The sequence below is a fragment of the Seriola aureovittata genome, chromosome 21, assembly GCF_021018895.1.
Source record: "Seriola aureovittata isolate HTS-2021-v1 ecotype China chromosome 21, ASM2101889v1, whole genome shotgun sequence".
NCBI classification, from domain to species: Eukaryota; Metazoa; Chordata; class Actinopteri; order Carangiformes; family Carangidae; genus Seriola; species Seriola aureovittata.
This window is the reverse complement of record NC_079384.1, coordinates 523,640-535,477: the sequence shown is the minus strand read 5'-3', so window position 1 is coordinate 535,477 and position 11,838 is coordinate 523,640. Positions and strand designations below refer to the sequence as shown.

The 11,838-nt window shown below is 47.1% G+C and overlaps 1 protein-coding gene across 1 annotated transcript in view; it reads left to right on the top strand.

The window, feature by feature from the left end:
- The first annotated feature begins 659 nt into the window (after window positions 1-659).
- The window catches only part of stambpl1 (STAM binding protein-like 1), a 13,078-nt gene continuing 1,899 nt past the window's right edge, over window positions 660-11,838 (top strand). The window contains exons 1-11 of the mRNA XM_056365772.1: window positions 660-1,340; window positions 3,474-3,647; window positions 5,414-5,631; window positions 5,717-5,792; window positions 5,948-6,043; window positions 6,157-6,372; window positions 6,438-6,588; window positions 7,386-7,510; window positions 7,669-7,806; window positions 11,455-11,567; window positions 11,669-11,768. Coding sequence (XP_056221747.1) covers window positions 3,618-3,647; window positions 5,414-5,631; window positions 5,717-5,792; window positions 5,948-6,043; window positions 6,157-6,372; window positions 6,438-6,588; window positions 7,386-7,510; window positions 7,669-7,806; window positions 11,455-11,567; window positions 11,669-11,768 — 1,263 coding nt within the window. The 5' untranslated portion in view covers window positions 660-1,340; window positions 3,474-3,617. The remainder of the gene's footprint in view (window positions 1,341-3,473; window positions 3,648-5,413; window positions 5,632-5,716; window positions 5,793-5,947; window positions 6,044-6,156; window positions 6,373-6,437; window positions 6,589-7,385; window positions 7,511-7,668; window positions 7,807-11,454; window positions 11,568-11,668; window positions 11,769-11,838) is intronic.

The following is an 11,838-nucleotide window of genomic DNA, read 5'->3' as shown; positions in this document are numbered from 1 at the left end:
CCACAGTCAGAAGTCCAACAGTGACACAGTGACATCAAACACAACACACACAAACAACAATAACAACAACAACAACAACAACAAACACACAGCTTCACAACAAATCCAGTCTGACACCAGCAGTTTTTTAAAACCTCTTAAAACGTGACAAGGTCAAAGGTCACAGGATCAGCTTCTCGGTCTGCAGACTCTGCACACAATGGAAAGTCAAAGCAGCCCCCCCACCTGTCCTCACCTGCTGTTGGAAAGACAGAAATTTGCAAGTTGAATTCAAAACCACAGTCTCACCTGTGTGAGGTCATCAGGTGACCTGAGTCAGAGTCAATCTCATGTCTCCAGGTGGAGAGTGAGAGACCCTCCCCACTGGACCGTCTCCAGAGCTGATCCTGATCCTGATCAGAAACACCTGGTTCAGTTTAATGAGGGTTGGAGACGCTGCAGGTGAAACGACGTCCTGATCAGGTGAGTCCACAAGAGACTCCAGAGACCAGATCAGACTGAGCCAGCACAGACCAGCTGACCTGGGTCCAGGTCTCTGTCAGCTGATCCACACCTGCTGCAGGTGAGCCAGGTTCAGAGTATGAAAGCCTGGAGACAGGGATCTAACCTGAGCTCGGCAGACCTGAGGTACATTACACAGGTGTGTGTGTGTGTGTGTGTGTGTGTGTGTGTGTGTGTGTGTGTGTGTAAAAAACAAAAACTGAGCCAATAAAAAAATTCAAACGCTGTGTTCACTAACCTCATCTGTTCGCTTTCTGAACTTGCGCGGTTCCACCGAGGAGGAAACACAACAGGTACACCAGGTGAGCCCACACAGACATCATCTGAGCTTCTGATGTGGAGGAGGGACTATGTCTTTTTATTATTATTATTGTTGTTATTATTATTTTTATTGATATTTTTATTAGTAGTATTATTAGTATTGAACCAGCTGTGGCCCTGGATCGCGCCTTAATTTGGTGCCTGAAAAACGTGTCAGAGTGATACATTACAACTGATTTACTCCTTTCTTTGGCAGTAGTGGTGCGCATGTGCAGAGTCAACACCCACTCCTGTGAAACCGGAAGGTGGGAGTGAGTCTTCTGTGCACAGAGACGATCTCTTAGCTCCACCATCTCTATCATCAGTCGCTGTTTGTTTGCAGCTCCCGGAGCTTTCAGCCATTTTTATCATCAGCTTCACTCACCGGGACTTAACCACCGGTCACTGTAGACCCGGGTCTGGTGTCAGTGCCGGGACCGGGTCTGGATCCAGACTGAACCCAGAGGCTGTGACCCGGGTCTCTCAGCTCCACATGTGACGGTGGGATGTCGACAGGAGAGCACACCGACATCAAGCAGGTACATTGATTCTCCTGCCTCCCGGAGCTCTCTGTCCTGCTCTGTGGTTCTTCCTCTGGGTCCAGTAGAACCAGTAGAGTCAGAGTGGAGCTGTGAGTGTGTTTTATTCATTTAAACAGCAGCAAAGACACGTTCAGAGTCACTATTAGAAAATAGGAAACTGTGGTTTCAGATGCAGTTTCACACTGTGACACAGAAATCCCTTAAAGTTTCTTATGCATTCTATTCCATGTTATTCTGAATGAGACCTGTCATCTGGGCCGAACTCTTATTTTGCAATGCAGGATTCAAGGGTTTAAGGAATTTAATTTCCCCTTAATTTAGTTGTCAGTTTAAGGTGTTTTTGGGCCATTACTAAAACCTCTTAAACACCTTTAATTTGAAAATTACACATTATACACATTGCATCAGTAATTACTGGATAAATAATTAACTGTAAAAGAATAAGTGTGTTTCTGGGAGTTTAAGGGATTTTTAAATGGGTAAGATCCGTTGTTTGAACCCCTTAAACAGAATAAAACCAACCATTAATTAAAGTAAAATTTAAGGGACAAAAAGCCTAAAACTAAAGATAAAACCTTTAATTAAAAAATATAACTGGTGCACAGCCCTTAATTTACACATTAATTAATATTAGACTGATGTTTATCTCTGCACTCAGATTCCAGAAAATGAATGTGTTAAATTAATAGATTCTAGAGCTTTAATGGATTTTATGTTAGGGGTTCATAGAAAGACAAAATCCTGAAAATGTACAGAATCCCATTTAAAAACCACTAAATAAATGTGAGTCCAGTAATTAGTCCCTTAAAGTTCCATTAAAGTGCCACTGATGTTCCATGAATGATATGACATAATGTACACTGGGTATTTAATGGGACATTTAATGGACTTAAATAATCTGAGGTATTTGAAAAGTTTTCAACACAGTTTAAGGGATTTTTAAGAGATAAATAAGAGAAAATACATTACAACCATATATTGGAATCCATTAATTATTCCCATAAAAACCGTTTAAAACACCTTAACTACACCATTGTTTGTTCACGAGCAAATCATGTGTGAAATAATTTTGATATAATCTGTGGAAAAATGAAGACCTTCATCTATTACAATTAATTATCCCTTAAAATCCCAAAAGTTTCAGTAACTTTAAATCCCTTAAAAACAACTTAAATCTTTAAGGGGTTTTGTCAGATTTAAGTGTGTACTGTAAATGAATGGGAAGCTGTTTTAAGGTGTTTGTACATTAAACCACAGAAAAGTTTTCAGGCCGACAGGTGAGATTCATGTGTAACAGGATGCGGCCTCCTCTCACCTGTTCAGGTGTAACCACATGTTTCAGTGAGTGTCGATGAAGGAGGTCAAAGATCGAGCAGCAGCAGAGTGAATGTGGATGAGCAGGATGTTTGAGTGAGTCATCAGAAACACATTCACTGTTGCAGCTCAACACTGGTTTAAACATTAGCTGTTAGCGCCCCCTACCTGCAGCTGTTTTCTCCCCCATGGCTACAAGGGGCCAACAAGGAGCCCATGACACACATGACTCAAAGGTGTGTCTACCAACTGGACAAGGACTATGTCTCTGCTGAGGACCATGGTTTTAGGGTGTTTGATGAGGTCATCTTTTATAAACAAAAAGAATCGTCGGTTAATCCACAAATAATCATCTCATAATTATTATATTATTATTATTATACCTGATTATCATCTGATCTGACACATCTGGTCCACATCTGGACACCAGGAGCAGGAACACCTGAAACCCTCTCTGGTCTCAGGCGGAATGGATGCACCTGTTGCCATGGTGACATCCTCCAGGCCGGCTGAGGCAGACGGTGTTGATGACGGTTGTTGTCTACTGAGGAGTGGGAGGTCGTCTTCTTCTCCTCCTCTTTGTGTCTTTTCTTCTTCTATCTGTTGTTAAACTGGATGACTCAGTGGATGATTAGTTACCGGTCGTCATGGTAACCATGGACCAAACCGAAGGACGAGCAGGCGCAATGACAAGTGGGCCCCTCGACACACGGCCGGCTCTGATTGGCTGGTGCTGACTGTTACCTTTAGCCGCCGTGCTAGCTTCACACAGGACTGTGTGAACGAACGTCTTCTGTTTTGTTGTCTCCCCTGCAGTGAAGCATGATGGGAGGTGGCAGATGGACAAACCAGTCGTGGGCCGAGCAGTGACACACACACACACATTCACAATCACACTCACACTCACACTCACACACACACACACACACACACACACACACACACACACACACACACACCATGGACCAAGGCTTCAGTTTAAATACACTGGTGAGTGTTTTTATGTGTGTGTGTGTGTGTGTGTGTGTGTGTGTGTGTGTGTGTGTGTGTGTGTGTGTGTGTGTGTGTGTGTGTGTGTTCTTGTTTTACTCATGTTGTGGGGACTCACTGAACAGGTGGGGTCACGATGTCCCCACCAAGACTGGTTCATGGTTTGGACATGTCTGCAGGAAGTGAATCTGAGTGATGGAAACACAACTCTGAGACCTTCAAATTAAAAGCCTGAATCATGTTTGTCAAAGTTGTGAGAGCAGTGGTTTCCTCCTTCCTCAGTTCCTTTCCTTCCTCAGTCCTCGTCTCTTTCCTCAGTTCCTTTCCTTCCTCAGTCCTTGTCTCTTTCCTCAGTTCCTTTCCTTCCTCAGTCCTTGTCTCCTTCCTCAGTCCTCCTCTCCTTCCTCAGACCTCCTCTCTGTCCTCAGTCCTCATCTCTTTCCTCAGTTCCTTTCCTTCCTCAGTCCTCGTCTCCTTCCTCAGTCCTTTCCTTCCACAGTCCTCATCTCTTTCCTCAGTCCTTTCCTTCCAGAGACCTCATCTCTTTCCTCAGTCCTTTCCTTCTTTTCATCATCTTTATTTTATCACACATCCTTCCCTCCTTGCCCCCCCCCCCCCCCCCCAGTGGTGTTCTCTCTCTCTGTCTGTCCTCTCTGCGTCGCCTGGTGAATAGGAAACAGTCGCTCACAGTGAACAGAGGACTTGTTTATCCAGTGTGTAACAAACGCTGCATTCAGGCTCCCAGCAGGGACGGTAAATCTGAGTTTCCTGCCTGAATGCAGCTCTGCTGTCAGATGTAAATGTGACTGATCATATTTGATGAAGAGTCCTGATGAACCTGGAAGAGTGGCTTTATTATTAATGTCAGGACACGGTGCTGAGTTCGAGTCCAGAATCCAGACACAAGACACTGTCATCATGACCTAGATTCTACCTGGGTTTATTCAGGTGTTTACGTTGTACCTGAGTGCACAGGTTTCTCACTGAAATGTTCCTCTGTACAAACAACCAGAGCAGTGAGTTAAAGATAATGACTCATGTCAAGCTGGATGTTACCTGGATGTTACCTGGATGTTAGCTGGTTGTTAGCTGGATGTTACCTGGATGTTACCTGGATGTTAGCCGGTTGTTAGCTGGTTGTTAGCTGGATGTTACCTGGATGTTACCTGGATGTTAGCCGGTTGTTAGCTAGATGATACCTGGATTTTAGCCGGTTGTTAGCTGGTTGTTAGCTGGATGTTACCTGGATGTTACCTGGATGTTAGCCGGTTGTTAGCTGGATGATACCTGGATTTTAGCCGATTGTTAGCTGGTTGTTAGCTGGATGTTAGCTGGATGTTACCTGGATGTTAGCCGGTTGTTAGCTGGTTGTTAGCTGGATGTTACCTGGATGTTAGCTGGATGTTACCTGGTTATTAGCTGGATGTTACCTGGATGTTAGCCAGATGTTAGCTGAATGTTAGCTGTTACATGTTAGCCCAGCTCTGTGTACCTGTGTGTGGCTCACAGTCACTGTCTGTGGGGAATATGAAGCAGATCATGTACAACATAATATCAACAGGTAGAATCACTCAGCTGTAAATGAGAAGCTGTACCACAGGTACCTGGACACACATTAACCCTTTGTTTTACCAGTTTGACCATAACAAGTGATGATTGAATGGAAAAATTGATGGCAAGGCCCTTTAAATGATGTGTTCTGTTTGGTCCAGTACTTTGACATTGTCAGGTGCCAACTTGAACTTGTGTGTGTTTGTGTTGTGTAGAAGAAGCTGGCAGCAGAACCAGACTACACTGACGTGTCATTGACAGCGGCGGAACGTGTTCGGGCGCTGGGGAAGATGGGATGCAATGTGGAGATCAACGAGGACATTGCGCCACGACGCTACTTCCGCTCCGGGGTGGAGATGGAGCGCATGGCGGCGGTTTACCTGGAGGAGGGCAGTCTGGAGAATGCTTACGTCCTCTACACCAAGTTCATCACGTAAGAAACACAACATACTGACATCACAACGCACCTTTCTGTAAGTTCGGATCATCTCAGGCTCTTAAAGGTGAAATGTGTTCAGTCTGTTTGTAGAGAAGCTGCCCAGTCATAGAGACTACCAGCAGTGCAGCGTCCCAGAGAAACAGCTCATCATGAAGGTAATGACCCTCATTATCAACACTGGTAGTCCCCAGTCTTCTGGAGATGGTCCTGATGCTTCTCCCGATCCATCACAACTTACTGATGCTACAGGCAGCATCACTACATGTAGCAGTAGGAGTAATATTTACTGTCTGTCTCTGTGTTCCTGTAGAAACTGCAGGAGGTGGCGTTTCCTCGTAAAGACGAGTTGAAGAAACGTCTTCAGGAGAAATACAGCAGGGAACATACCGAGTACCTCAGAGCCCAGGTGTGTTTGTGTCGTCCAATCAGATTGGAGATATATGCTGATCTAAAGTTACACACACATTACTTGGACTCAGATTGACACTCTTCAGCCAATAAAAAGCTGTGTTTCCTCAGAGCCAGGCTGTGGTGGGGGATGGGTGTGGCCAGCAGCTGCAGCGCCTCTCCCTATTGGATGAGGACAGGAGGCGGGTCCTCCTACTGGAGGGGGAGAGGCAGCGGGTCGCCAGCCTGCGACGGATGCAGATCGAATCAGAACAGTTTCGTTACTTTGAGGACCAGCTGAGGCGTCAGGAACTAGCCAATAGGAGAGGAGAGGAGGCGGAGCAAAAGGTATCATTAGACATCACTTTAGTACTATTACTACTGCTACTACAAGTAATGCGTTTCTCCTGCAGGTGGAGATCAAAATGCCTGAGGTGACGGACGGCTCCTGTCTGTCTGAGCAGCCAATCAGAGAAAGCTTACGATCCCAGGGGGCGGACCCTAACAGAAACAGACCGCCAGCTCCAATCAGCCAACCGGCTGCCACGCTGGCTGGAGTACACAGTGAGTACACACATGTACACACCAGTGGCGGCTGCTGGTCTTATAAGGAGGGGAAGTTCTTTTTTCGGCCTACATCATAAAATGTGTCCGTTTATTTAAATGTAAATTCGCAGAGTGACAGAAGAGAGTCGCCAAACACAACGCTAGTCGTTTTTAACAAAGACAAAGTCGCTGAGGATCAGTAACGTCTCCAGATCAACTCCGAACAACGGAATTAAAAACTTGAAAACTGCTCCGGTGGATGCTTATACTTCAAGATCGCTGATTCGCTCATTTCGCTGTCAATCAAAAAGGGACTCAGCCTCAGACAGATCATCCAATCATCATGCAGAAGCCGAGCGTCCGGGCCAGCCCACTGTCCCATAGACCCCCAGAGACGCTGAGCGTCCGATGGGCGGGACAAAGCCCAGCATTTATCCAATGACCGTCTAGTTTGGCTGCAGTGGAACAACCCACTCTCTGCTTCCCCATTGAAGTCAGTAGACGCTCGGCGTCTACACTGTGTAAAGCTCTGTGGCGCTGCGGGGATGAACGAGGAGGAAGTCGTGTCGGTTACCTGTGATAAGCAGCTGATTCTGAACAAAAGATGAACGTGTTCTAGCACATATTTAGTCAATGAAATGTTCACACAACAGGACATATTTGACCAATTAGTTTGTTGACATTTTAGGGGAAGCTGAGCTTCCCTTGCAGTCTTAGAGCAATCACCACATGTACACACTCTCTGAACATACAGTGTATGTGTATCTTGCTTGTCTTTATGTTCCTGTGTGTGTTTGTTTCGTGTGTGTGTGCAGCTCAGAGGGTGGAGGGTCTGAGGCGGGTGGTGATTCCCAGAGATCTGACGTATCGTTTCCTCCTGCTAGCCGACTCCAACACTGCCAGAGGAATAGAGACCTGTGGAGTGCTGTGTGGACGACTGGTGAGGCTGTTTACTGACTGTTTACTGACTGTTCACCGACCATTTAGCTGTGTGAAGACTGAGTCCAGTACAGACCAGAACAGACCTGAAGCAGCTCTATCACAGTTATTCATTATCTCTCTCTCTCTCCTGTCTGTGTGAATGTCTCTCGGCCTCAGACACACAATGAGTTTGTGCTGACTCATGTCGTGATCCCGAAACAGTCGGCCGGTCCAGATTTCTGTGACATGGAGAACGTGGAGGAACTGTTCAGCTTCCAGGACCAACAGAACCTGCTGACGCTGGGCTGGATCCATGTACGATTACACGCTAAACACACGCTAAACAAACTTGAACCACACAGTTTTATCCCCAGTGTGTCCTCAGTGTTTCTCAGTGTGTCCTCAGTGTTTCTCAGTGTGTCCTCAGTGTTTCTCAGTGTGTCCTCAGTGTTTCTCAGTGTGTCCTCAGTGTGTCCTCAGTGTGTCCTCAGTGTGTCCTCAGTGTTTCTCAGTGTGTCCTCAGTGTGTCCTCAGTGTTCCTCAGTGTTTCTCAGTGTTTCTCAGTTTTATCCCCAGTGTGTCCTCAGTGTGTCCTCAGTGTGTCCTCAGTGTTTCTCAGTGTGTCCTCAGTGTGTCCTCAGTGTTTCTCAGTGTGTCCTCAGTGTGTCCCCAGTGTGTCCTCAGTGTGTCCTCAGTGTGTCCTCAGTGTTTCTCAGTGTTTCTCAGTGTGTCCTCAGTGTGTCCTCAGTGTTTCTCAGTGTGTCCTCAGTGTGTCCTCAGTGTTTCTCAGTGTGTCCTCAGTGTGTCCTCAGTGTTTCTCAGTGTGTCCTCAGTGTGTCCTCAGTGTTTCTCAGTGTGTCCTCAGTGTGTCCTCAGTTTTATCCCCAGTGTGTCCTCAGTGTGTCCTCAGTGTGTCCTCAGTGTTTCTCAGTGTGTCCTCAGTGTGTCCTCAGTGTTTCTCAGTGTGTCCTCAGTGTGTCCTCAGTGTGTCCCCAGTGTGTCCTCAGTGTGTCCTCAGTGTGTCCTCAGTGTTTCTCAGTGTGTCCTCAGTGTGTCCTCAGTGTTTCTCAGTGTGTCCTCAGTGTGTCCCCAGTGTGTCCTCAGTGTGTCCTCAGTGTGTCCTCAGTGTTTCTCAGTGTGTCCTCAGTGTGTCCTCAGTGTGTCCTCAGTGTTTCTCAGTGTGTCCTCAGTGTGTCCTCAGTGTTTCTCAGTATTTCTCAGTGTGTCCTCAGTGTGTCCTCAGTGTGTCCTCAGTGTATCTCAGTGTGTCCTCAGTGTTTCTCAGTGTGTCCTCAGTGTGTCCTCAGTGTGTCCTCAGTGTGTCCTCAGTGTGTCCTCAGTGTATCTCAGTGTGTCCTCAGTGTTTCTCAGTGTGTCCTCAGTGTTTCTCAGTGTGTCCTCAGTGTGTCCTCAGTGTGTCCTCAGTGTGTCCTCAGTGTTTCTCAGTGTGTCCTCAGTGTTTCTCAGTGTGTCCTCAGTGTATCTCAGTGTGTCCTCAGTGTTTCTCAGTGTGTCCTCAGTGTTTCTCAGTGTGTCCTCAGTGTGTCCTCAGTGTGTCCTCAGTGTTTCTCAGTGTGTCCTCAGTGTTTCTCAGTGTGTCCTCAGTGTGTCCTCAGTGTGTCCTCAGTGTTTCTCAGTGTGTCCTCAGTGTTTCTCAGTGTGTCCTCAGTGTATCTCAGTGTGTCCTCAGTGTTTCTCAGTGTGTCCTCAGTGTTTCTCAGTGTGTCCTCAGTGTTTCTCAGTGTGTCCTCAGTGTGTCCTCAGTGTTTCTCAGTGTTTCTCAGTGTTTCTCAGTGTGTCCTCAGTGTGTCCTCAGTGTGTCCTCAGTGTGTCCTCAGTGTTTCTCAGTGTGTCCTCAGTGTTTCTCAGTGTGTCCTCAGTGTGTCCTCAGTGTGTCCTCAGTGTTTCTCAGTGTGTCCTCAGTGTTTCTCAGTGTGTCCTCAGTGTGTCCTCAGTGTGTCCTCAGTGTTTCTCAGTGTGTCCTCAGTGTTTCTCAGTGTTTCTCAGTGTGTCCTCAGTGTGTCCTCAGTGTTTCTGTGTTTCTCAGTGTGTCCTCAGTGTTTCTCAGTGTGTCCTCAGTGTGTCCTCAGTGTTTCTCAGTGTGTCCTCAGTGTTTCTCAGTGTGTCCTCAGTGTGTCCTCAGTGTTTCTCAGTGTTTCTCAGTGTGTCCTCAGTGTGTCCTCAGTGTATCCTCAGTGTGTCCTCAGTGTGTCCTCAGTGTGTCCTCAGTGTGTCCTCAGTGTTTCTCAGTGTGTCCTCAGTGTGTCCTCAGTGTTTCTCAGTGTTTTCAGTGTGTCCTCAGTGTGTCCTCAGTGTGTCCTCAGTGTTTCTCAGTGTGTCCTCAGTGTGTCCTCAGTGTTCCTCAGTGTGTCCTCAGTGTGTCCTCAGTGTGTCCTCAGTGTTTCTCAGTGTGTCCTCAGTGTTTCTCAGTGTTTCTCAGTGTGTCCTCAGTGTTCCTCAGTGTTTCTCAGTGTTTCTCAGTGTGTCCTCAGTGTTCTCAGTGTGTCCTCAGTGTGTCCTCAGTGTTCCTCAGTGTGTCCTCAGTGTTTCTCAGTGTGTCCTCAGTGTGTCCTCAGTGTTTCTCAGTGTTTCTCAGTGTGTCCTCAGTGTGTCCTCAGTGTTTCTCAGTGTGTCCTCAGTGTTTCTGTGTTTCTCAGTGTTTTCAGTGTGTCCTCAGTGTTCTCAGTGTTTCTCAGTGTTTCTCAGTGTGTCCTCAGTGTGTCCTCAGTGTTTCTCAGTGTGTCCTCAGTGTTTCTCAGTGTGTCCTCAGTGTGTCCTCAGTGTTTCTCAGTGTTTCTCAGTGTGTCCTCAGTGTGTCCTCAGTGTATCCTCAGTGTGTCCTCAGTGTGTCCTCAGTGTGTCCTCAGTGTGTCCTCAGTGTTTCTCAGTGTGTCCTCAGTGTGTCCTCAGTGTTTCTCAGTGTTTCTCAGTGTGTCCTCAGTGTGTCCTCAGTGTGTCCTCAGTGTTTCTCAGTGTGTCCTCAGTGTGTCCTCAGTGTTTCTCAGTGTGTCCTCAGTGTGTCCTCAGTGTGTCCTCAGTGTTTCTCAGTGTGTCCTCAGTGTTTCTCAGTGTTTCTCAGTGTGTCCTCAGTGTGTCCTCAGTGTTTCTCAGTGTTTCTCAGTGTGTCCTCAGTGTTTCTCAGTGTGTCCTCAGTGTGTCCTCAGTGTTTCTCAGTGTGTCCTCAGTGTTTCTCAGTGTGTCCTCAGTGTGTCCTCAGTGTTTCTCAGTGTTTCTCAGTGTGTCCTCAGTGTGTCCTCAGTGTATCCTCAGTGTGTCCTCAGTGTGTCCTCAGTGTTTCTCAGTGTGTCCTCAGTGTGTCCTCAGTGTTTCTCAGTGTTTCTCAGTGTGTCCTCAGTGTGTCCTCAGTGTGTCCTCAGTGTTTCTCAGTGTGTCCTCAGTGTGTCCTCAGTGTTTCTCAGTGTGTCCTCAGTGTGTCCTCAGTGTGTCCTCAGTGTATCCTCAGTGTGTCCTCAGTGTGTCCTCAGTGTGTCCTCAGTGTTTCTCAGTGTTTCTCAGTGTGTCCTCAGTGTGTCCTCAGTGTGTCCTCAGTGTTTCTCAGTGTGTCCTCAGTGTGTCCTCAGTGTTTCTCAGTGTGTCCTCAGTGTGTCCTCAGTCTCTACGAATCAGTGTAAACCTGTGAGGTCCCCACAGAGTGATGTAACCCAGAAACAAACACACGCTTAGTAAAGTGACCTCTGTTGCTCTTTTCCTTCCCCTTCATTTGCATGATCAAATATCACCATGGCAACAGTGCCTGTGGTCGAGCAACAGATGAGTGGAGAGATGGAGGGACAGAGATGGGAACAGATGGATGAGTTCTCACTCTGCTCTTTATTTATCCACTAATGAATGACTGACTTTTATTTGACTGGTTTTCACATGTCAGTGTCAAGGTGAAACCACATGTCTCCATGTCAGGTGGTTACCAGAGAGGCGTGTCCTCACAGTGTCTGTCTGTTTCAGACTCATCCCACTCAGACCGCCTTCCTCTCCAGTGTCGACCTCCACACTCACTGCTCGTATCAGCTGATGCTGCAGGAGGCCGTCGCCATAGTCTGCGCTCCCAAACACAACGAGTATGTCTCACTGTTTCAGGCTGTAGACCAAATGTAGCTGAAATCCAGGTGAGTCCAGTGGGACTGCAGCTCTGACTCTGATCCCCCCTCCTCTCCCTCAGCACTGGTGTGTTCAGGCTCACTGGTCCGGGGATGTCGGAGGTCTCTGGCTGCAGACTGAAAGGTTTCCATCCTCACTCCAAGGAGCCACCTCTCTTCACTGTGAGCACCTTCCTCTTACTCTGGTTCTCTGAGCTCAGGTATTTGACTCTGTGTCACATTAGTTCATCAT